Source organism: Cardiocondyla obscurior, linkage group LG10 (genome assembly GCF_019399895.1).
Source record: "Cardiocondyla obscurior isolate alpha-2009 linkage group LG10, Cobs3.1, whole genome shotgun sequence".
Classification (NCBI taxonomy): domain Eukaryota; kingdom Metazoa; phylum Arthropoda; class Insecta; order Hymenoptera; family Formicidae; genus Cardiocondyla; species Cardiocondyla obscurior.
The window spans coordinates 5,447,630-5,473,470 of NC_091873.1; the positions used below are offsets into that span (position 1 = coordinate 5,447,630).

At 45.7% G+C, this 25,841-nt stretch overlaps 1 protein-coding gene across 2 annotated transcripts in view; it reads left to right on the top strand.

Annotated features, from left to right (window-relative positions):
- The window catches only part of LOC139106254 (discoidin domain-containing receptor 2), an 87,674-nt gene that overhangs the window by 52,824 nt on the left and 9,009 nt on the right, over window positions 1-25,841 (top strand). For both annotated transcript variants that reach the window (XM_070662846.1, XM_070662847.1), the window contains 3 exons: window positions 10,264-10,391; window positions 18,351-18,456; window positions 21,712-21,943. In XM_070662846.1, coding sequence (XP_070518947.1) covers window positions 10,264-10,391; window positions 18,351-18,456; window positions 21,712-21,943 — 466 coding nt within the window. The remainder of the gene's footprint in view (window positions 1-10,263; window positions 10,392-18,350; window positions 18,457-21,711; window positions 21,944-25,841) is intronic.

The following is a 25,841-nucleotide window of genomic DNA, read 5'->3' on the forward strand; positions in this document are numbered from 1 at the left end:
CTATCCCTTTGTATATTTTTTCCTCGGCATGCGCGATGCCGCGCGTGTTTGATTGTCGAACGAAAGACGCTGGCGATGACTGTTCCAGGCCCAGGCGAGCCCGGCTCCCGGGAGGGATCCCTCCGTCTTACGGAGTAAACTGTTTTCTTAGGCACTCGGGACTCTTCAAAAATTCCTAAATATTTACTCGAGTGGAGGACTCCCAGACGGACGACACTTAAACGGTATTCTCCGAGCAGGGTGCACGAAGACGGGCTTAAGCCCCCTGAAGAACGGATTAGAGACTCTCGCGCGCATTTCTTTCTCGTTTTCTCTCTCTCCTCATTTTTTTTCTTTTTTTTTTTTTATTCCATCTTTCCGCCGCGCCTCTCTATCCGCCCGACTGAAATCCGTACAGACCTCGCGCTGGGGGAAATCATTCTTCGAATTGTAAGTCGAGCGTGATTTTTCCGAGTGTATCATTATTATATAAGGTGATAAAACGGGGGAATTTGTCACTAGAAAGTAGAGATCTTCCGTGGGCGCGCTCTACGTTCGTCTGACTCGTTGAAAAATTTATAACTTCTTTAATCGTGTACGTTGTGCATTTGTTCGCGATTTAACACGGCAGCGCGACCTATCAGTCCACTTCTGTATAAATAATGTCGCGAACTTTAGTCATTATTTACAGCTTAAAGTACTTCATTGCGTTTATCACTCTCATTCACGAAAACTTAGCGGCGCTCTTATGCCTTCGGAACACGAAATTGTACGACTGGCGACTGTTATAGTTATCTTATCACCCGCCGTAAATATTTAATTTGCCTGACTCGATTAAGTAGTTCCTCCGTGACGCGAGTACTTTCAAAGTCCAAGAATACGAAACTACCGAATGATCGATTAAGTGTCGTAAGTCGACCGTCTCGCCAAGCGTTTCGGTACACGTGTGATAAAGGATTTCGCGATCGAGGAGAGATCGTCTTTTAGGCAAAAGGCTGGTCGAACACGGGGACTCGATTCTACAGTTTCTCTTGACTCTTTTTTTTTCTTTTTTTTCCGTTTTTTTTTTTTGACTGTTTCAGGCGTTGCCACGATGCAAAAGCATTCTCTTGTTCGAAGTTCCCGTGTCCCCCATCCGCCGATTCACGTCGCAGTCGCGCTTTCCGTCTGAGAGCTTTGAAAACTTTCTGGGTCTGAATACCAGGCTGCATTAAACATGAATAAACGATTTATGAGAACAGAACGGCTGGTAACGGGTTGGTGAAGGGTTGACGGCGCGGCAAAGCGATGGCCTAATAAAACCAGGCCGACGATATCATTGACAGAGGATTTCTCGGATCCCGCCGTACGCGCGATCTCGATCCGCCTCATTATTCGCCGATAATTAATAATCGCCCCGAACGACCGTGCCGCCGCGGCACCGGGCTTCCTATCTGCTTTGTCATCGCCCCGGATAATAACTCTTTGACGATTGGCGGGATATAGACCGGGCGCTCGCCCGTCGGTGCAAATAACTGATTAACCCTTTCGGCCATTTCGCTTCTCGGAAACCTTCGATTTTCATTCCGCGCGATCGATTATGCCGCGGCGGCGAAATAAAACAAACGGGGTGCTAAAGAGCGGCCCCGAAGCCACAGAGTCATCGCGAAGACACGCAAGTGTCTCATGCACGGAACGAGACGAGAGAAATTTCTGTTCCGAGAACATTGACCACCGAGAAGGAAGGCGTGGATTGCGTTTTACCGAGTTCTAATACGTTATTCCCGCTGTTCAAAGTGGATAAGAAAATGCCGCGGAAAAAGAGTAAAAAAAAAAAAAAAAAAATAATAATATCAAGCCGAGGAGGCGTGGGGAACGGGGAATAAAAGGATTCAATTGAGCGCTCGCAGCCTGCTTCTTGCGAAACGGGTTTCCGACGGAAACTTCGGGGCTTCAAAGCGATCTCATTTCATCCGCTTGGCTCCGCCGCGGATTGCCGCAAGCTAATTTGCGAGCGTCAGCTGCGTATTTCTGCAACTATTCTGAGTTCCTCGCGGCGTTAACCCCGCAGACGGCGGGGACGTTAAAAACGACCGATACCAAACGCGCGATATCGTGCTTTTTCTGCTGGAAGCGCGCGCTACCCGGTTACTTTCCGCCGGCCGCGGAATAATTAATCCGCGCGCTCGTAAAACTCGCCGTCAGAAACAACAAAACCGGGCGGGACAGTCGTGTTCTTTTACGAGTCTGTGAAAAAGGTACGTGTCGTTGGCACACGTACCTTTGTCGGAACTGTGCGCGATATTGCGCGACTCCTCGGTGCTCTACGGGTACCTCGTCGCATAATCTAATCAGCACATTAACAGGGCGATAACGTCCGCTCGTAAATCCGTGACTTCGAGTAACGATCTCTCCACGTGCGCCAAACGCGCGTATATTTGACGCATCCAACGTCGTCCGGCGTGATATTTTCCTCGTATAGGTGTGCGAAGCGGCGCGAATTGCGACCGGCCATTAATTTTACTAGCGTATCTTAACGCTGCAAGATTTTCGAATAAACACTCCGATTCTAAAGACTTTTCTCTTAAAATCGGCAAATACCGGAATTTAAAAAGGCATTAAATTGCAGTGCGTCTCGCGTATTTCATTTCTCGCCGTGAAAAAGTCGCGAGTATCCCGCAAACATTATTTTACCGCCGCGCAATCAGAGTTCACGCTCATTATCTCTCTTCGTCTTAATAAAAACAGAAAAAAAAGAGGGCAGCATGCCTCACGCGCTAATATCTAGAATTACAAATCTTGAATGGTGCAGTTTTAAATAATTAAAATTAATATTATTATTTTCCCGATTTTGCACGCAGCTTAAATTAATTACTATCCGTAAATTATCTCGTGCAAAGTAAAAAATAAAATAAAATAAAATAAAATAAAAAAATTAATTCTGGTTAATTAACAGTCCTCGTTAAGTATCATTCAGATGTAATCTCGCATGCCAATATTCGAGGCCGGTTACGGGCATTACTTCGCTGTCGACTTTTGACATCGTTCGCGTTTGAAACTCCACCATTTTATCAGCAACGTAGATATCGCCTCTCTATACTCTTTGTCAAATAAAGCGCTATCGAATACCGATCCCTTCGAACGAACAAGTCTGAACTGGATCATTAACATCCCTCTTTCCATTTGTGTTATCACTGACATGCCATTAGACGAGAAACTAGCGCTGAAATCTATGTAGCAAGGTACAAAGCGAGAGCATCTTCGGAGGATATCAGTATGACTTCCATATTGCAAGAAGATAAAAGGAAAAGAGGAATGCATCCCCCGGCTCGGCAAACGGATAACGAAAGGCAAGTGTCCCGCGCGAGGCGGGACGGCGAAGGAGACGAAATTAATGTAACGATACGACGTGTTTCACTCTCGATCGTTAAACCCGGACGGTAGACGGGCCGGCATGAAAATTTCAATCGATCCTTGACTATGCGCGGGGGAGGAGGGTGTCTCGTCCGCTTCCACGGGGAGTCATGTTGAAATATTTAACGACTTGATTGTTCATTCGTTCGGCGCGTGTCAAACAAACGTAAAACGATGCCTTTTTCCCAGTATTACGAAAAAAAAAAAAAACAAGAAAAAAAAAAAGAGAGCTCGTCGAATTGATGGCCGCACGCCTCGCAAAGCAATTGTATTCCTGTCGTATCAAATGTATAATGTACACAGCGGCGCCGCGTAAAATCCACGCAGGTAGAAAGGTAGAAAGTGTAAGTGCTCTCGAGGATATTGACGTTCGCTCTATCTCGTCGGTTATCTCCCGGCACAAGAGAGATCGAGCCTCCCGTTCCTTTCGAATCTTTATGAGATGGAAAGAAAAAAAAAAAAAGAGAGAAAAAAAAAGACAAGACCCAGAGTTCCGACGCGGATGAAGGAAGAGACCTCTCTGTTATTTGTGCAGCATGCCAATGGCGAGAGGAGATGGAAAATAGCGCGGCGGGGACCCGGGTGCCACGAGACGGTGGCAGTGCATTTCACTTGTTCGGAGCATAAACTGGGACGGTAGACGTGCCGGTATGAAAATTTCAATCGGCCGGAGCGAAGTGTCGGCGTAGCGCGCGAGTGTCGGGAGGGCGGTGTCGGTGAAGGCGGAAAGATGGGTGGTAGTGACGGAGAGAGAGGTTTAGGCGGCGGCACAGGTGGAGACGGCGAGGAGAACGAAGGTGGAGACGCGACGCGAGGGAGGTTGAGGAGGGTAAAGTGGCTGTGGACCGTGTGGGTATATCGCCGTCTCTCTCCGAGTTTCTCACCGGTTGGTTCGCCGTACGGCGGTCCCTTACTATCTTCTTCTCTCTTGCCGGCGTACGAGGCCCTAGCCCGCGGCGAACTGCATAATTCATGGCCCTGCTACACACCGACCGCCGCCACCCCGAGGACCCTCTTCCTAGAGGGCCGCCGCCGCCGTCGCCCATCCCTCCTTCGCATCCACCCTGCCTTCCACACTTCAACCTCCTCGCCAGGGTCAGCCTTAGTCGCGTGCATTGTACGTCACCACGTATGCGCGTGTTTGCTAACCCTAACCATACGGAACAATTTACGTGTGTGTACGTGTGAGACGTGCATGTACAGCGCGAATAAAGTTAGCCCTGCAACCAGGCACATGCGCGCGTTCCTGACCCCGTGCAGAATGTAGGCGAATATTTGGGCTGAGTTATGAGCGGTACTCCCCCCTTTTCCCCCCCGTAGAGGTAGCGCGGACTTAACGAGAAACACGCCACGGGTGCTTTGGCCGGTCTCGATCGCGTCGGGATGCCTTCCTTGACAGTGAACAAGATTCGAAGATTGGAATAATGGATTTTTACGAGGCCACTGTCAGTTTGATCAAGTTTACGCGCGCTCTTGCTCCCTCGCAGGCTCAGTTCTTTTTTTATTCTTTCGGATTGTATCTTCAAAAGTTATACCGCGAGCATTGGCGCGTCAATAAAGTATCGTTTTAAAATAGATCATTTTATAATTACGGGATATTAATTATATAAAGAGCGCAAAGACTAAAACGGAAGTAAAAGCGAGAAATAGTATAAGTCGTCATTCTAATGTTTAAGATTCGTGAAAATTTTTTTTTTTTAGCTCACGTTCGGCTTGTAGAATATGTATACCACTTGATACCGGTTAGGATTGTGGTGGAATGAAATACTAGGGTATAAATTTCAAACGCTTAATGCCACGTGAAATATATATCTTAGTGATGCGCGGATCCTACATTTAGATAGAATGATATATCTTAAAAGGAACACTCGTGAATAATAACTCCGTTACTTTTGAAGATTGCGAAACGTGCAAAATAAATATCTGTTACCTTTTTAAACGATTTCTCTTTTATTTTACTTTGATTTATGACTTTTATTAAATGTTTAGAGCATTAAATGCACAAAGCGGCGTTTTGATCGAATTTTTTTTTTTTTCGTAAACGACTTGAGAAATACGTATCGCATATTTATTCCCGATGACATTCTAATAATGATTATTAAAAATTGGACAATTAGAAACATACGTAACTAAATACCTAAACGACTAAATAAGTAGAAACGCGGTGATGTCGTCGTTAAAGTCCATCGCGTTCTCGCCGGAGGCGTTTTTGCCGCTCAGGGCGCGATTCGTCCGGTCTACGCGTGTACATCAATCGGAAGACAAAGCATGCACCTAAAGCTCCGAGACTGCACGAAATTAATACGGAACCGGCTTTAATCTACGAACGCATTGCGGTTCGAAGCCCAGGAAAGGCGGTGGAACGAGATGCAGATATCCCGAGGCAGGCACGGCCAGCAGCCGCAAGTCGTTTTCTCGTTCTACCGGAGAAGCGTACCGGTTCTTGCGCTGAATAAATGGGAGATGCTCTGCCATCTTGGGTTCCCATCGCTCGCGAAGATAAACATCAGTAGCTGCAGCAGCCGCAGCACCAACGGCACACGGTAGCCAGAGGAACCCTCGTAATTAGCCGAGTTTGCGTGTCTCTTTCTTTTTCTCGCGTTAGAGACATCGGTTCGGAACTGCGACGCTCGATAGTGTCCGTTTATGAGCGAACGATCGTTTGCGAGCCGATCAAACGTCTTTGATGTTCGCCGGATAGCCGAAGGAATTTCTCGAAATTATACAGAGTGCGAACTCCGGACGAAAATATTATAGACGCGAGATCAACCGTTAATTTCTGCGCCTCTGAGCGGAAAATATTCGAGTGTCAAAAAGTCAAGACTTATTACGGTAACTTTCGTGAATTAATAAGATCTGGGTAACAAGTTACGTATCGGTGGCAGAGTTCAAAGTTGAAAAGATGGAGTCCCTGTATTAATAATTTCAAAAATTGGCTAACTTTCTCAAGTAATAAAGTTATAGTATAATTAAAATAAAAAATAAAAAAATTAAAAAAAATTGTGGATAATCGTATAAAAGTCAATTTGTTATAGATGTAAAAAATATGTATAAAAACATGTAAATCTTAGCCGTATTCAGCCAAAACTTTTAATTAAATAAAATAGTTCTGAAGAAATTCAAAGCAAGAACTGTGAAAATGTATCGCCGTTTTAAATATTTCTTTAAGTTATTTTATTAAAACGATAGCATTAAATAAACACCGCCTCGCAATTTCTCTCGCGTCGACGACTGCGTCTTTAGAAGAGGGTCTACAAAAATAAGTCGCGGCGCGCCCCGGCAATTACGCGAGGATGACTTTGCCGAGTTTTAATTTGCGCGAGCTCTCGAGACCGTCGCGTATTCGTGTACGCGGGTACTTTCCACGAATTTGCGCGCAAATTTATGCGCCCAAACGATGGAAACAGCGCTCAAAAGAGCACCATGCTTGCCTCTCCTACACCCACCGTAAATCTCGTCAGCTAAGAATTGCGAGTTTCCTAGGGAAAGACGGGGAAAGGCACTTTGAACACAAGTTTCTCGTCTGGCCATTTCTGGAATTTCTGCAAAAGGTAATTTTATCGCCCGGAAATCCATATAAATGAGAAAAACCACGCGCTTTTTAATCTGTCAAATATTTTCTCAAATTATTATATATATATATATATACATATTTTTTTTTTTTAATAAAGCAAGATTTTCGTCATATTTTCTTAAACACATTTTTCAGCAGATTAAAGTACATATTTTCCAGAGATCTTATCTCGCCTGTCATTTTGTAAGAACAAATTCCTCGTACACGTGTATGCAAGATTTTTGTCTTACAGAATTCCAAGTTCTTTTTTTTTCCTTTTTTTTTCCCCCTTTTTTTTCCGCCACGTTGTCGGAAACTTTTCAACGAGAAAATGACGCGGTTTTCACCATAGCTAAAGCCGTTCGCGAGTGGCGGAGTCGAGCTTGGATACGAATTTTTCGGCGAAACTCAGGAGTTCGTCGACGAACGGCGTTTAACGATCCGGAAACGTTGTAAGTGTGGAGATTAAAGTGTATTCGTACACGTAGCCGCGAACCTGTGCAGCGGCACTTTCCTTCCTTCTCCCATTCTCCCATTCACACCACCTTCGGAATGACACGTTGGGAACGGAGCCAAGCCGACTCTGGAACGTGTTATAGGAATGCTCCCAAATGGGAATACTTCTTCTGGCTTTTAATTTAAGTTTGAATATCAAGAAAAAAATAATTATCGAGCCGGGCAATGTGCAGCTCATTAAAATATATTTTTTTTTAATCTTGTACATTTAAATAACTACAAGTTACGTACAAAGAATATATTAAACATGAATACACTTAATTGTATTTAACCAGACAAATACTGATACTATAAAACGTTCCAAATAAAAAGTTACGCGAATAAAGGCAATGCATACGAGTTCCTTTCTTAAATTATAAATCTGACGAATACCAGATTCGAAATGCTAAGCTTCTTAATTTCTCTTTTTCTTTTTTCTTTTCCGAAATTATTATATCAAAAAGGTCTATTGTACAATAGAATGTTGAGATTAGAAAAATCCGCTGTTACAAGCTTACGCTTTGTTCGTGTATCGAACGTAATCGAAGCGGCATGATTGATTCGCTGAACAAATTCATGTGTATTCATTCGTAAAATACGCCCGTGAGCCTGTACAGGCGGATGCAGCTTTATCTGGGCCCCATCATTCACGTTAATTCCACTTAAGCACCGATGCACCTGGCTCGCGAGCTCAACGCGACGAGCGCAACGATACACTCGGCAAAAATGAAGAGACGAACGCCATGCAAATCGAGCATTCGAAATGTGCACAAGGGCACCTTATGCAGCGGCATACAGTGGAACCGAGTGGCCGAACACGCGGGACTGTGTGGCAGCTCGAGCGGATGAAAGATCGCAGTGTGCGTATTGCAGAAAGTTAAAACAAACGGGGGCACTAAATTCGCATGATTTCTTCGTTCCGGAGGCCGAATGCCTCGCGCGGTTTACGGCCGTTTCGTTGGCGCCGATGTTAAATATTTGCGTGAAAAGAAATAATTGACCAAAAGCAGTCGAAAGAGATTTAATTCGTAAAAGAGGGCACACGCAAAAAAAAAAAAAATGTACCGTCTACGCGATCCGACACGCCGCCGTGCTCTTCGTCTTCGAAATAATGATCGTCCAAGAAAAAAGCAAACGGACCGAGATAAATGCGAGCGTATTAATAAATGCATTACACTTCTTGCCGCGGGCAAAAAGTGTATATCAATTCAGAAATGTGGACATAATCAAGCCTCCGTAATTACGAGGAAATGATTAACTTTTTCTGCTTAAAGAATGCCCTGTGGGGTATAAAGAAGCACATCGTTAGCGCAATTAATTCACGCGATGTGCACGAAGGATTACGTTTTCTATAATATTATTTTGATCTCTAATGAATTTACATTTGACACACGTAACGTAAGAAAGTATTTTTGCTACGTAAGGCGACGCTGTTGCCGCGGAGAAACGTATCTCGCGGAGCATGAATATCGCATTAGAGCGCGCGTGTATTTACAAGATTATCCAAGGGTTTAATGATTAATTGTGTGCCACGATTGATGTAATCATCGTCTAAGAAACGAATGCCGTGTCCCGGACACAATCGGCGGAGCTAGCGGGACGGTTAAAGGTTGACTGCACTCTATGACCTTAATTACTACGCTGGCTAATCGATCGCGCGCATTGTGATCGTACTAAGCTTGACACGGGTACCAGCATATGCAACCGTTTGAATAGCGTCTTAATTACCGATTAGATAATCTGATTCAGCCACTTGTGTACATCGATAGCCCTCGAACGTCGTATCGGCCGGATATTGAACTGAATAAATATGATAGAAATCCCCCGACTTGACTCCGCGAGCGTTAAAAAATTTTCACTTTTCAATAAATTCCCGAGACGAAGCTCATTAATAAAGTTCGAGATCCCGCGTCGGTAGGCTTTAATTTTAACTTAATTTTTAAGAGATGCCATTGATTACGAAACCGCCGCTGGCTTTTACGGTCGAGGAATCACGGTGAATTCGGGATATTTACGAATTTGCGATCGTAACGCGATATAAAACGCCGGTCGCCGCGTTTATCGCCACGGATATTTTCGTCGTGAAATAATGAGTCGCAGGGTTCTCTAAGCTCGGCAGATAAGCATCAGGGAACGGTCGGCGGGAGTCGAGGAGCCTCCTTTCCCCCCCGTTAATTAGCCAAAAAGTGAGTTCTCTCGTACGGTCCTCTCGCTTTTCTTTTCTACGCACCACGACGGCACCGCCGTGAATAAAGCATGGCCCCGCGTTCCTTCTCCCCGCGAAACCTCCCGGTATCCCTCGACTATCCGGTACATACGAGCTCTCGCCCCCTCGCATACAAGAGAAGAACCAGCCAAAGGGCCCCACGGCGTTCTCCGTAGTTCTTTCTCCGGCTCGCAGCATCCTCGGTGGACCTCTCTCTTTCTTCCCTTCTCTCTCTCTCTCTCTCTCTTTTTCTTCCGTCTTCGAACGGCCGATCCTAATCTCGATAATGACGCGTAATGGCTGCTGGCGTGAATGTAGCTCTTTGTCCATGGCTCCTGTACCGGTCGTATATCTGTCCGGTACGAGAATCGCGCCATTTCACCCCAGCGAAAAGCACAGGGAGGCAGAAACGGCCGTTTCCAGACTCTTTTTCTGCGTTCACGTCGCGTCTCCCCGTCGGCCCCTCGCGTCCTTCCCCCATTCGTAATCCCCCGCCTGCCTCCAATCTCTTACGTTTGGCAAGACGCTTTCTCGAGAATCTCACTTAATCACTCCGTTCTACGTAACGCTAGAACTACGAACCGTTTGTACGTACGCGTGTGTGTAATTTTCTTTTGGAACTTTGTTTTTTTCGCAGGAGCGGTTATGAGAGTTCGATGACCACAGGCCCGCGGACCATCGACGCTACCATGGACTACCTGCAGACGTGCCTCATCTTTTACCTGCTGATCCTCTGCTTCTGCGGCGGACGTTCTATAGACATATGTGAGTACATATGCGAATTTGACCGAAATCGATAAAATTTTAATCGAACTATATAGATTTTTATTTTTACTCTTGACGATTTAAATAATAACGATCGAATAAATGACTAAATTATATATATTTTATATATAATTAAATAATTAAATAAGAGATATAATTAAATAAGAGTGATAATAAGCGAAATTATAGAATATAATGTACATGACGTTCACCGATCAAAAGCAGAGAATCAATTTTCCTATCGGGCAAGATAAAAAAAATATAAAAAAATAAAAAAAAAATAAAAAATCGTGAGATCGCGATTGAAATATGTGTTTTCGTCCAAGGCTATAATTTTATGTCGAAGTAGCTGCCTCTCTCATCCGCGGTTTCGCTCGATAAAAACAGAAAGGTATCCGGGGTGCTCTCCCCCGTACCACATTGCCCTTTGCCTTACATTAAACCTCGGGCTCGGTTTCTACTCGGCTTGGTTTCCATCCCATTGACTTCGGCGGCCCGAGCCACCCTCGTGTCAGGTAAACAGGGCGAGAAACTTGCAAAGTATCCGCCAAGAGTTCCGAAGTCAGCTCCGGGAAAGGCTTTTAGGTACTCGTTCGTGAAATCGAGCTCGAAACTTACGTATACGGGACGTATTTCGCACCCGAAGAATTTCTCGAGCGGGATCGAAAGATGGATCATGATGGTCTCCCGATTCGGTTGCACTGCACGGCGCGTACCATCCCTTTCCCTGGATGAGTGAGTAGATTCGAATTATACCGAGCGTAAAGTTTTCAAAACGTGTATTTCACGCCGTGAAGCTTGGAGCCGCGTAATTATTTTAATATCGCGCGGTTTTAAACGCCGGAACAATCGCGAATGGAAATATACGTCTATAAGAAGTCTATTATGTAATGAACGTTAAAGAGTTGCGAACAACTTGTTAAATTCCTGACGACTTTGTCAACGATAGTATAAAGTCTGTAAGTGTAGGGTAATCGGCTTATACTTTAATGCTAAATATATCCAGACAATGGCTGTTACGGCAACATACTGAATCAGGAAAGTCGATGTTAACTCTTCTAACTCTTGGAACCTATGCAGCGTACCATTTGACCTCAAAGCCGATACTTGGGCTACCTTTGATCCTGCTTATACTTATACTTGAGCATGCCGATGTAATCCCGGAAAACAACTATATTGCACAAACTTCGCTAATTAAATTCTATCTGGTTATCAAAGCAGCTCGACATAATACTTTAGAATAACAAACACAACAGCGATAATTAAAGCGGCACTTTATCCGGAGAAAAAAATATTTAAATTATCAAATCTGCATTTGATAATTTAACAGTGTAATAAAAATAGCCGTTCAAATTAATTGTTAATTAATATGATTAAAATTAAATTAAATTATCATTATTTTAGCCAGGCTCAATTTTACTCGCGCGTAAAAAGAAGCGCATGAGAATGCATTTCAAGATCGCCCGACTGTACTTGGAATCTAATAGAATCGCGCTTCGAATACCGGTCACCGAAGGATCCGCAGAAGCGTTTGAACGTAGGTGGATCGCCTCCGCATAAGAGGAGCATCGAGCGCGCGAGGCCGAAATATAAATAGTCCCCGTACGAAAGCTGAAAGGAGGAGACGATTGCGGAGGGCCCCCCTGCAGCGACTGAACTTGTACATTGAACCACGTCGGTAAATTCGCGGTTGTGTTAAGCGAGCCGGTCAGCTGTGGCTGATCGGGGAAAGCCGAAGGGGTCGGTCTCCGAACAGTTGAAGCGCGCATAAATTGCAATGTTAATGTTGCCGGCGATACATAAACACGTTGCACGTCGGTCGAATTGCGGTGCCTACGCGCACTGCACACCCTCTAGGTGCCTGGCTGCATGCGTGCGCGCGTGTGCGCGAGGGTGTGCTCGATTTCGTGTATGCCGAGGGTGGTCGGTAAACGGTATGCGCGCGTATAGACGCGTGCCTAGACGGGAGAGAGTAACTGTTTGCGTGTACATTAACGCGCCCGCGCGTTTCCCGTCGATGTCGCGTAATTGCGGGGTGGACGCGAAAGTGTACGCGCATACAGCGTGCGAGTGTGCGCCGCGCAGCTCGAGCGATAGGATAGGCAATTGGACATATGCGTCATCCGGAAGGGATGTATCTGACGTAGCGAGATTTAACGTGAGCGACACATGTGGCGAACGATTACTCCCCCCCCCTTTTTTTTTCCTTTTTTTTTTTGCATTCCGCGCGAGATTCATTGTTAACCGCAAACTACGATGACGTATCTAGTGGCGAAACAGAGTGTATAGATACGCCGACGTGACTCACAGCCCCGAAATAAATTGCAAACGCGCACGCGAACGCATTAATTTTAATAGTTGCAAATTAATACGTGTACGTGTAACAAATGAACATGCATATAGCACGCTCGTGTATTTGCCTCGTCGCGGGGACATCGAAAACAGCCGGTTAGGAATGCGTTCAGGGGAGGAAAACCGTCACGCGACAGAGCCCTCCCCGCGTTATGACATTGTCATCCCTCTGTCGCCCTCTCTCTGTTCTCAGCCCTCCTTTCCAATTATCTACGGATCCATTAGGCCCTAGCGCGATAATGACGAAATTATTGCTAGAGTCTTCAGCGTATTAACATAACAATGCGGCAATTAACGCATTATTGCCCTTCGTCCACGGTCTGCCGCCTACTAACACATCGATACGTATCGTAAGATGATCGCTGAGAAAAATTAATTTTCAAATAGAAGTTCTGCCCGCTTCCGATAATAAAACAACGTTACGATAAATACATATAACAATGCGTCAAACGGTTAGTTACGTAAAAAAAAAAAAAAAATAAAAATAAAAAAGAAAATGTTGCATACGTTTTAATTATGTTTTAAATAAGCAAAGAGCCTTAATTTGCATCGATTGAAAAGATTGCGCGTAACACGTGCGTGGATTCACGGATTATTTGTACAGCAACCTATGCAAGAGCCCACGAATAAATACATTTCTCGCGGCCGTATTCCCTTGGTAGATACAGTTATCAAAACATACCCCGCTTATCATTACAACTTGTCATTCCTTTGTAGCTCGGGGCAGCCGTTAATACTGCATGACAGCTTCTGCGGGACTTGTTTGAAAGGCGCGATTATTCGTATGACAAAGGCACCGCCGACACTTTCTGCACGTGTACGTCGTATGTCTCTCGGATATAAAATCCCCGCGACGTAAACATTCCCAAGCCGGGTATCCCGACATCTGTTCCTTACCCTCGACGCCGACTCCGATCTCCACGTTCGGCTTGATCGCGCGCCAGAACGACGGTTATACGAACTTCGCGACTCCACGCTTTTAACGACTCGTGGATAAATTGCCCCCTCGAATGCAATCGACTTAATCCTACGTCTCGGCAGCGGCACCCGAAGCACAGGCCTTTGGGCGCATTCGGAAATCGAAGCTGAATCGGGTGAATCAAGTGGGATTGACACGTTGAAAGGGCGTCAGCTCGGGCGACGCCGAGCGAAAATGATCTCCGGCTTTTCGCGCTCCCCTCGATCGCGGATCGCTATTTTTCGACGATATATATCCCACGGGCTATCGAGATCTTCGCTTGGAAATAAATATATACGTGAGCAAGAGCGATCATCGTCGTTCTTCGCGATAAACCCTTTCGTATCTCATCACGTCGCTCGGCCTGAGCGACGACGTCCCGGCGGCATCGCGGAATGTATCGAGCAACGAGGACGAATCCGGGGAGAATCCGAGGGATGTCTCGCGCTTGACACGCTGAAAGGGCGTCAACTGTCAGACGTCGACTAGCGACGTCGAGTGTAATAATCCCCGACTTTCGGGTTCGAAGGGCGTACGTCAATCCGCCTCGTGGATCTGTATTTTCATAAGCCTACCCACAAAAGCAAACACCGCGTGCCCGACTGAATGCATAAAACTCTTTGCGCATTGATGTAACTTATATTTTATAATTGGAAGTTTTTTTAATTTTTTCTCTTGAAATAAAAAAAAAAGAAAAAATAAAAAAGAAAAAAAAAAAAAAGATTATTAATAATACTAAAAATTGAATACATTTCTTTGTGATTCTATTAATCAATTTCATCTAAAGACGATAAATAAAGCTATAAAAATTGATATTCTTGCATACGCGCAGTGTCGATACTATATTCGTTTCTCCTCGTATTTAACGTCGAACGCAGAAGAGAATAAAACTGCTTAGTTTTGATAAATTCAGGCCACGAAGACACAAACCTCGTACAAAGGGGTTGCATTTTCGACCCTCGAGGTATAAGTAACGCACGCAACACGAGACGGTGATTTCCAGCCCACGCCTAGGAGGGTCGCGGCGGAGTAGAGAAGGATGCAGACGCGGTGGGTGGAGAGAGCGAGAAAGAAGTAGGACCTTGGAGAAGTAGGAGGGCCGAAAGGGCCGGTGTAAAAGTAGTACTTCCGTTCTGCCAGCCGTCGCGGCGCCAGAAGGACGGGCATGCGCGTTCTCGCCGACGCGAGAGTTACCTTCCGCCTAGAACGAATGTTTGTTTTCTCTGAAAGAGGCGAAAATGGCTCCCCAAGTCTGACAATGCCCGAGGAAACCGCGCCTCGGCTTTCACGGCCCTACGAAAGGGTGTAGCGCATTACCTAGGGGAAAAGGGGGGAGGGGAGGGCAAGCACGAACTTCTTTCGGGGTCGACGCTCTTACAAACATTCATTCTAATTTTACCGATGCCCGGAAAACGGGCGCGGCATTACAGCCGAAAGAGGAAAACCTTGCGGCAGGTGTCCACCTGCTAATTCCGTTGAGCAAACATAACGAACCGAGTCTCGCCGTAGTGAACCGCGCCGAGAAGCTGATTATCGTTAATACACAAACGACCAGACAGTTCCAAGTTACATCCCGCGTGAAATTTAATCCGGAGCAAGTCTCGACGTTGGCGGGGATATATATCGCGATATATAACGGCGCGACGATTAAACGCGTCCTAAAGAACTTGCAAAAAAATTTTAATTTTTTATAAAAAAAAAACATATTCGTCGATTCGATGTTCGAAAAAATATACCGATGTAATAAAAGTTTTCTCCGATCATTTATCATACTTAAGAATATGTTCATATAATTTAATATGATTACAAAGGATAGCTCCTACATTATAATTAGGTATTTTAATATATATATAAAAAAAAAAAAAAAAAAAAGAGAACAAAGATTGAGTTAACTTAAGGATCAGGTGCGAGTCATGATTTATGCGCTAATATCGCGCAGCAATGAGAAGGGGAAGTTTAATATGTTTTTCGTGAAAGTCCCGGTGCGTAATTAATTTACATTCGCGCCCGAGGAGAGAAGTGCGAGTAAGCGTACCGAAAGCCGACCACGACTCTGGTGCGCCGTCATTAATAATAATCCCGGAATTAACAAAGGAAGGGTGATGCGAATTATTAAATTCACCGAGATAGAAAAGCTCGTTGTTGGTGTCTACCTTCGCCATACTTCCTCTATTTTTCTTCCCTAATTTGCCAAGAGATTCGTTAGTCTTCTGTGCAATTTGCTTTGCCATTATTATAAAAGCTACGCTAATTACTCGCTAATATTCGTGTGCCAAAGGCGATATCTTTGACATTAACCTGAACGAGATAAAATTATATGAAACGTGATGCGTGAATTTATAGCAAGCTTGTGTATTACAATTACAAGTAAATTACACATGTATTAATAAAAAAAAAAAAAAAATCACGAAAGAATTGAAGTTTCACAAGCCGTTTCTGTAATCAAATGACGTTCGAGTATGTATGAAATTATTAAAGTCAGCCTCGCCCAGCAGATAAAGACGTGACTTACACCGTGTTAAAGGTTAATTCAGAACCATTCTCACAGTTGCCTGAAGGAGTGGTTCGCTACTTCGAGTGCGACGTGAATGCCTCGCGAGAGAGGACAAACGCGACAGGCAGAGAAGGATCCGTTCTTGTAAAGGAGGAGATTTACGATATTGCGCAATTCGTAGATCTCTAACGAATCGCGCAGCCTTCATCGCCACTTCAACTTGTAACTTAAGCGTGGAAGTCTGATTCAACGCCAAGACATTTCAATTACCGTTTCGGTATTTCGAGATTTCGCGCAAAATCGTTTATCAACCCGACGTGCCCGCAAATATACAATATGCATATAGAACGTACGTAATGGAGGCGGAGAAAAACGTTACGCTCGCGTATGCTTTCAGACTATCAAGTAACGACAAATACGAAAGCAGCGGGCGCTGGATATACGCCGGAAGAATTTCTCTTGGAATTTATTACGATTTTTCTATTACAATCTCTCTCGCTCTAACGTCGGCGCGCGTTGCGTTATTCCTACAGGCGCGCGGCTTGTTCGTCGACCGTTTCGTGGTTGTCTCGGGTTTCGCGGAGGAGCCGTCTCGGGAAAGAAGCGGTTATCAGTTTGACAGTGACGCGGTTAAAGGAGGAGAGCGAGAACAAGCGGGCGAGAGACCGACGTTAGGATGGAGAAGACGGGTTGCGAAGGCATTCAATTTCCCTCTTCTCGCGGATGGAGGGCGGCACACACCCTTCCGTTCGGAGCTGTCACTCCCCGAGAATTATGGTCGCCGAATGAGTGGCTGGGGCGGGCCAAACGTCGCATAACTTACTTCTTCTTCTTCTTCTTCTTCTCCCGTTCCTGCACTCTTTTCCAGGATGTCTATAAATACGAGAATCGAACTTGCCTGCCTACTGGAAGCCTAACTACCCGAAAACGACCTCGGAGTCTAAGGTTCCCGTTGCTCACGTCAGATGCGGAGATCGGAAGGAGCGCAACGTGAAGACGATCGATCTCTGAGAGCCCTCGCGTCGTGCACCGGATAGCATTGAATACAAAACCTATTTGTCTGAATGAATTTTTTTTTTGTCACTGAAACCACGCGACACTTCCAGATATATTTTTAGCCGACGAATTTGGAGATAATTACTAGAAATTCCTTCGTATAATTGCTTTATCAGGTTTACCGAAATGCCGCTCCGTCTTCTCCGCTGCGATTTCTCGCTAAGAAGCTGTATATCATTCGCTCGTTTCCCGGGAACCCTGGCGCGATATCGTGCTACGCCGACAGAATCTGCTTTGACCTCTTCTCTCTCGAGGTACAACGGGCCCGTTCGCGTTTGCGAGCCGCCGCTTTGATCGCTGGCAGATCGGCGCGGATATATAATTTCCAGTCATCTCCAGCACTTATCTTTCTTCGATTTCAAATGGAAATCTGTTCCCGGTATTGTGTTAAGCGCCATAATTATCGCGGAACGCGCGATCCACCGAGCGATAAATGCGGCGCTCCAGTACGACGGATGCGAAACCTTTTTCATCGTTTCCGACCGGTGCGAGAAGGTGTTTACGTGCGCTGACCTCGAAAGAAAAAAAAAAAAAAGTAACTCCGTGCCGTTTAACTGCATAATGAAAGCCTGATTAAACTTCAGTTCTCACTGAAAATAACACAACTCTCGAGAAAACGAGGCTCGTTAAAACAACTTTTAATGACGACGAAAAGTTCAGGGAGAAAAGAGCACGCCGTTGATGCGAGAGACAAACGACGTATCAATTTTATTACACGACCCGCGGTTATAAAATTCTGTTACGCGATATTCTTTGTATAAAAATTTTATTCTGCATTTAACGATCCGATTTATCGAATAAACTGGTTATTACAGCAGTGCGTTTAATAATTATTATGTATTTAATACACATATATTAAAAGCCTAACAAGTGTGTCAAAAAAATTAACGCTCATCCAAACGATCACTCAAGTTATTATTTGATAAAAAAAAATACTGTAATTAAACTATTAAAATTCTCTCAAGCGATTCATACGCGCGTACGTATGTAATTAACTTTGATATATCGTTTAAAATAAATTTTACATCCGAGATTTATATCGCTCACTTGTTCTCACGCCGGGCAAACATATAATTGAAGTAATTTTCTTTATTTGCAGCACAATGCATCGCACCTCTGGGGATGGAATCAGGCGCGATTCCCGACACGGACATCACAGCGAGCTCTAGCTTCGAAAGCGGAAACGTCGGGCCGCATCGCGCACGGTGAGTGAATTGTTGATACGTTCGCGCGGCGCATCCGTGCACAAATCCGGATATTTTATCACATTAGCTCCGCCGCGGGCGGTGAAAAACCGTACTTTCGTATCGCGAGATCAGCATAACGCGACGATATTCGATTAAACCTGACCGCTCTGCCGGCTCTCGTCAAATACGCGCCGCGATCCGTTAACCGAAAGCCTCCTGGAGAACCTTTCGGGCTGTCCGCGTGTTACTGGCACTCGATGTTACGAAGCTATTTAAGAACGTTCAACGCGCTATCGCGCCGGAAACGTCAGGCGAGTTGCCGAAGAAGCGGAGTTACCCTCGCGGAACGCGATAGATCATCCTCGAGCTGAGCGATTCGATGGGTTACGCGGGCGACGCGCCCGTCATCCCGTCTGTCCTCGAGATAGTTGACGATCGACCGGTCGCACCGTATATTAATCACGCCCTACTAAACCGCAACGTCTAATTCGGCCCTCAGCCCGCAATGAGGATTAATGACGCGCAGCGTCCCGCATGCGGAGCCATTTGTATCGGCCGTTCCGAAGCTCTTAGACGTCGTTAACGTGGCCCCGTCGCATACTCCTTTGATTATGCGTGTCAGCTAATTACCATTCCGGCGGGACAAACGCGCGACGAGGTGGACGGCACGGTAAGGGACGAATGTCCAAACACAAGGAATCATCAGGACCACCTACCGCGCTAATAAACCCGCGCTCGCAAGACATTAGTCGCTCGACCAGTGCCCTTTCGCCCGTAATTGAAATTCTGCTGTATTAACCGAGTCGTGCGTGAATTTTCAATATTCCGCGGGACGTAATCAACTCCCCCGTCAGTATTAATCAATCATCGAAGCGTGAACATAAAACAAATTAATGCATGAAATTAATCGCGGCGTAGGTAATCAGTCGATAGATGAAATAGAGATATGTGCGAGTCAATTTCGCGATCGACAACATCACGCGGGAGTTTCCCCCCTCGGCGCGGGAACGCCAGCAATATCGCTTCAGACCGCATTGTCGACTACAACTTCTTTGACGGCATTTTCGTGGCTTCGCGGCATTACGCGCGGGCTTCGCGGTGAATACCCCTATCCGCTTACCATAAAGTACTTCTATCTAGTAATCAGAATAGTAGTAACCGTATAAGATTAAAAAAAAAAATTATGAAATCTTATGATTTTATATCACAGACATCCCTTTTTTCGAAAAAAAAAAAAGAGAGAAAGAAAAAGAAAGAGAGTGAGAGATAAAAAAAAATCTATACTATTACATTGTTCACCTTTACGCCAATCGTTTTATCGTTATTTTTCGTATTATAACAGAATACGCGGTATACATCGGCAAACGCGCATAAATCGACAAATATTATCCTCGTAGAGAAATCCTCTCAGTCGTTCAACAACACGACGTCGCTCGAGAGGATCTTATTCACCTTAGCAACGGATCATTTCCCTTCAGGTTCCTAAGTTCAACCTCGACGCGGCGCGCATCTCTCCGGTTCGGCAAACCATCCCTCTCGATAATCGGTCCCTCCGTCTAAGGACCCGCTCCGATTCCGCCGACGTGGCAGCTCGCCGTTCAAGTCGGCGTAATCGTCCGTTCTGAGATTTATCGCGGACCAGGAGTGCCGTGCGCGTGGAATGTCTTTGATGCCCCGGACTGTATCAAAGTGGCAGCCAGGCAGTTCGAGGTCTCTTAATGGGCTATGAGTTATGATCTTTGGCGGTACGGTGGATATTACTCCTTTTCTCTCTCGCGCGCGCGGGGTCTCTTTCGCATCCACGTCGTTTTCACATCTGCGCGTCCCTAACTTTTCTTTTGCTCGCTTCTCTGTGCGTTCTGCCGTCCTCTCGGTCTTTTCCTCGGCTCTCGTTCTCTCGCTGTTCCGCTCTTACACGCGTTGCCAAACCACGTCGAAAAGACGCGCCCTTAGACAAGCACACACGGGAGATCCTAGTCGGCCGCTTTTACTGTCCTCCACGTCAAAGCAACACTTAAAGTTCTGACACTTCAGAGAGGACGGTAGCTCACCTCTTTATTGCGCGAGAACATTTTTGCCCGTCGCGCGTACACGAGTTCCGCCGGCGGATTCATTTGGCTTTGCCACCCACTACTTCGGAGCTCTCGTCTCTTTTTCTTTTTTTTCCTCTAATTTTTCTTTCGCCGAACACTCGTCCCCGCCGTGCTTCGCTACAAGGAAGCGCTCTCTCGAATAAGCGTGCGATCCCGCCGAGGAATTTTTCGGAGCAATGCTTTCATAAACTTTTCATAGTTAATAAACGCGCTCGCGACGAAATTCACGTTACAACGCGATGGCACGCTCGGTAAATATGCTTTATTAATAAATGCCTATAAAATAATACCGCTCCGTAGATTATCGCGTCCGGGAGGGGCAATTTAACGGTGACAGAAAAGATTCGAAACAGATTCCCTCTCATCGGCTTACTTTACGAGCCGTGGAGAATCGTCCACGGCGCAAATACAGCTGCGTGCGTATTTCAAGGGCATATCGCAGACGACAGGAATGCTTTTTTAATGCCGCAGATGAGCTCGCGAAAGGTATATGCGAATACAATTATTAGCCGGCTCGAAGTGGTCTCGCCGCCATTCCCGCGACGGTGTCAGCTCATCTTTAATTCATGTCATCCGGGACTTCGGTTCGATCGATAAATTATAATTTCATCCCGTATCGCGTCGGCGAGCTGACGGTTATCCGTCAGACACGCGGACGATCACGTATTTGTACGATTTCCTCCGAGTAACGACGCCGCGCTTCCGCCCTCCCCTCGGTATTCATTCGCCGCGATAACCGTGTTTTCTTATCAACCAACCGTGGCCGCGAATTCTTCGCACGCTGCAAATCTCAGCGAGCGTTCAAAGAGATTTTGATATTACGAGAGCCGCGCTACATTCTTCGCATTCAGGAAGGGGGTTTACGTAAATCTAAAACGCGTTTCCTCAGACCCGCCGTTCTCGTACGAAGCCATAAAACGGAGAGTATAGCGAAATATAATAAACCTCTCTGAATTTACATGCAGATAAGAATATATGAATCCGTAAAAGCGTCACGCGAGACGGGAAAGTTCGGGATCGCGGCGACTATTTTCCCTTTTTTCACGAGGAAGGGGGGCGGGAGGGGGAGATTCCCTGGAGAAGCTCCCTTTTCTCCCCCCTCGAGGATCGTAGCGCGATAAGAAAGCGGCAAAGAGAAAATAAAGGTCCGTAATCCCAGAGCAAATATTTATTCTTCCAGGCTGAAGCAGGAGAACTACGGCGGTGCCTGGTGTCCGAGGCAGCAGATCACAGCGGAGCCGCGCGAGTGGCTGGAAATCGATCTTCACACGGTGCACACGATCACGGCGACCGGGACCCAAGGCCGTTTCGGCAACGGCCAGGGAGTCGAGTACTCCGAGGCGTACATGCTCGAGTACTGGAGGCCAAAATTGGGAAAGTGGGTTCGTTATAGGAACTTTCGCGGCGAAGAGGTAAATCTTGTTACTCCGCTATTAAGATTCATATCTTTATGCGATACGAGATTTCATATGTTTCCTATCTAAAACTGATCTTACGATTCTCCCAGAGACGATAAAAAAAAAAAGAAAAAAAAATATTACGTTCGACGATAGCGCGTTTTTTTAATACGAATAATTTTTGGCGTATGACGTGCATGTTAAATCGATGACATAATGTATCTTTAGTCTAGAGTACCAGAAGTCTAGAACAATCGGGGTCAGAGATGCCTTGAAATAGTACGATATGAAGTATCGTGGTACGATCGTATTTATAGACCGCAAAGTAGTCGGGTCAAAACGTATACGGGATTCCCGTACCGCGGAGACCGCGAAATTCATTATACATAAACTGCTATCTGGGACGTGCGATTTGTCACAATCGATTTAATCGTGCGAATCGGCAGCGCTGCAGAAAGACATTTCATCGAACGATTTGATTCAGCGTAGCGATTGCGGCAATTCAATCTGTTGGGTTACGCACGGACGTAGTCACGCGGTTAAATTTAGTCGCGGGCAGTACGCATAAAGCCGAGAGCGCGCGCGGATTATTGAGAATGATTTGTAGTTGTATCCGCGGGTGTCTGTGGTGTGCGGCTTACGGGCAGTAACTAAAGCGTGACGTTAACAAGACGTAAATCTTCGATGTAATACGCCGCGCCGGAGAGAGCCCGGTCCGCGCGCGATGCGCGATGTAATTTAAACAGATGTGCCGGTAACTGCGAATCTAAGTCTTTAATTAGCGCCGTCCGCAGTAATCACATCACTACCGCCGATTTGCCCGTCCCGGCGAGAATAAATTTCGTCCGCAGCCGAGCGAATTTTGGGCGATTCGCGAAAGTGGCGAAACGACGTACCGGCGAACGCTCCATAAATCCACGCCGTAATTCACCGAATCGGCCGGCGCACGCCGCGTCGGGATCAAGAAAACGTCCACCTTGCAGAATCAGTCATGCCTCCTGCGCGGCACGTGCCTATTTAACGCGCGTCTGGCTCGCGTTTCGGCCGACGGAAATAAATCTCAAGAGCGAACTCACGCACCGGAGAATGTCGTCGATTTCCGAAAACTGACGAAGAGAGGAAAAAAAAAAAAACGAGGGGACGAACCCCGTCCGGTCTGCTCGGAGTAACTTTCTTTTGGGAGTTGGCAGACGCCGATGGCACTGCGAGCTTATTTGTATAGAAGGGTGGATCGATAGAACGAGGGAAGAGAGGAGAGCCGTAGCGTGTAGACGGGTCAGACGATTCCCAGCTCACCTACATAGAGCGTACCTGTCTGAATATGCGAATCCTTTGGTAGCGCCGCGTATCCGAAGGTCGAATCCATAGGAACGCGAACCGAGCCGCATTTGCATGCAGCCGCGAAGCGACTTGCTTTTCCTATATACGTATTACGTGCAGTTTCCTTAATACGAAGACTACGTGCATCTCTAACGTACATCTCGATTTCCATATACGTATTTTAAGGCGAGCGTATTTTGAGATATCATCTGGCACCATTGAGATCGTACGTGCGATAAATAATATAAAATGATAAATTACTTAATTCTCTCAATAAAGCGCCGCTATTACGAACGTGTCTATAAAATGCATCCTTTGTCGAAAGCTCATATATCGCCGCGAAGCTGAAAGTAGCACCGATAAACGCATTCTGCCTTCCAGTTATGAATTATGAATCGTAAAGTGAAAGAATGATAATTTAAGAAAATAAATGTACTATCCGAAGTATCTCTCATCTTGTAACATTTGCATATCTCATATAATTCGCTTGTGGCCGCGACGTAAGGATACCTGTTGGAACGGAAAGGCCCACCCAGAAAACATCAGCGGCGGGGATAAACCGGCAGAAATTTGTGTCCCTTCCTCCTGCTGCGAGCGATCCGCACAATCCCTCGCTTAATTACGCGGCGAGACTCGGTTTATCCGACGCATAATCTTTCCTAATAACCCAGTCCAGTACAAGCGACATCGCGAATAGAAACAACGGAACTTGTCCTCAGCGATATTTCGCAGTCGATGATTTCGAACGCCGCGATTATTAAAAATATTGTCGGAAGAGATAATTTTTTTTTCTTTTTTTTTTTTTTTTTTTTTTTTAATATCGGACAATAGTTGATGGGATAGACATTAATATACACTATCGCCTTGATGGAATCCTTTAATCCGATTTGCCGAGCATATCATAAATATTAATAGAAACTCAACATCGACAGTAATGCTATCATAAAAATTTCGTAAATCCGCATAATCATCGTGTGTCATCTAAAATTTCTATTTAAATAAAGCCGTGAGATGTCTTATTCCTTTTCTACGACAACATGTTCCATCAACACCGCCTCTAAGGTGTTCGGCTACTAGCGGTAGCGGGCTACCGATCCAAAAGCAACACGCAGGGAACATTAACATAAAATGGGTGTTGCTGTCCGCCACGCCCTTGCACCACTTCGAGTCGCTCGTCGGAATTCGCCTACCATGAAAAGTGACGAGAAACTGCTGCGACGGTCGAGGAATAATTTGAGAGACGATCGCTCGTCTCGGCGCCGCGGTGTGCTTGAGAAAAGTTTCTCCCCCTTCTCGCTACAAAGCAGACCGACGTTGCACGGTGCCGGTCTGCGACGCGAAGGCGCGTGGGCGCGGAAGATAAATATCAAGATTACTTATTTTTCTCGGCGCACGTCTCAACGGCTCGTAAATGCCGTCGTAATTTGGCCTCGTCGTTCAGTGCCGCTTCGGTCTTTCGGGAACTGAGACTCGCCGCCGCATCGGGGACCGCACGCGAAACCGGCCCGCCGAATTCTGAGTCATCCTCGTAAAAAAATTCGATAGCGCAGCTGGTCGCGTCGCGTTCGTACCGCGCGCGAGAATAACGAAATCTGGGTTATAAAGTAAGAGCGCGCGAAATAAATAGCGGTACGAAATTTCCAATGTAATTTTCAGCAAGCCAAACCAGGACATTTCGATGGAATCCTCGGTACGAAAAAAAAAGAGAGAGAAAAAAAAAAAGAAAAAAATTTTACAAAACTGTAATGCAAGTTATAGTGCATGAATATTTAAAAGAAAGTTTGAGATATATTGTACGCACGTATCCCTGTGTATTCTGAAACCTTATCGTTTTCCTGATTCTTTTAAACCGCTTAAGATTCCACGTACGAATAATCCGCAGTAAATTTCGCGATACGTTCGTATATGCGTCTTAGCCCCTTCTCACTTTTCAACCTGCGAAAATAAGTCTAGACGCCATCGTCGGGGGAAAGAAACAGGATGCTATTATGTACACTCGGCAAAACTATACACGTAACTGTCAACCTCCGGAAACGCCCACTATGCGGTTCGTCGCCTGGCAGAAAATTTCTCACGTGTTGGTTCATTGTATTTGCGCGTCCGACGCCTTGGTACTGTACGTTTCAATGTGCTAAACATCGGGTACTGCGTCGCGGCGCAAATAAAACGGTGTCAGCTACCGGTCCCAATTACCGCGCCACCCAGCGCGGAACGTGCCGGTTCGCGCGGTCACGAGAATCATCTTTAAACGCGTTTCCCATCGTGCGATCGTGAGTTCCGTTCACCTCCAGTAAATAGAAAACCCGAAAAAAAAACTGAATTAAAAAAAAACGAAAATAGATTCGCAAAAAAAAAAAGCGAACAAACGACCAACTAATTCATTGTTAACTTTATCCGAACTTGCATCCAAATCTCTGAATCTTAGAACTAAATCCTAAAAGTAACAATGAATATTTTTTATTAATAAAATAATGTCGAAATCTCGTGCGATATTTGGCGCCTTTTTATCATCAATTTTTACCCCTCACTTATAAATTACGGCTCGTAATCGTAATGCGTGTTTCAAGCAGAACCGATCCAGCGTATTAAATTG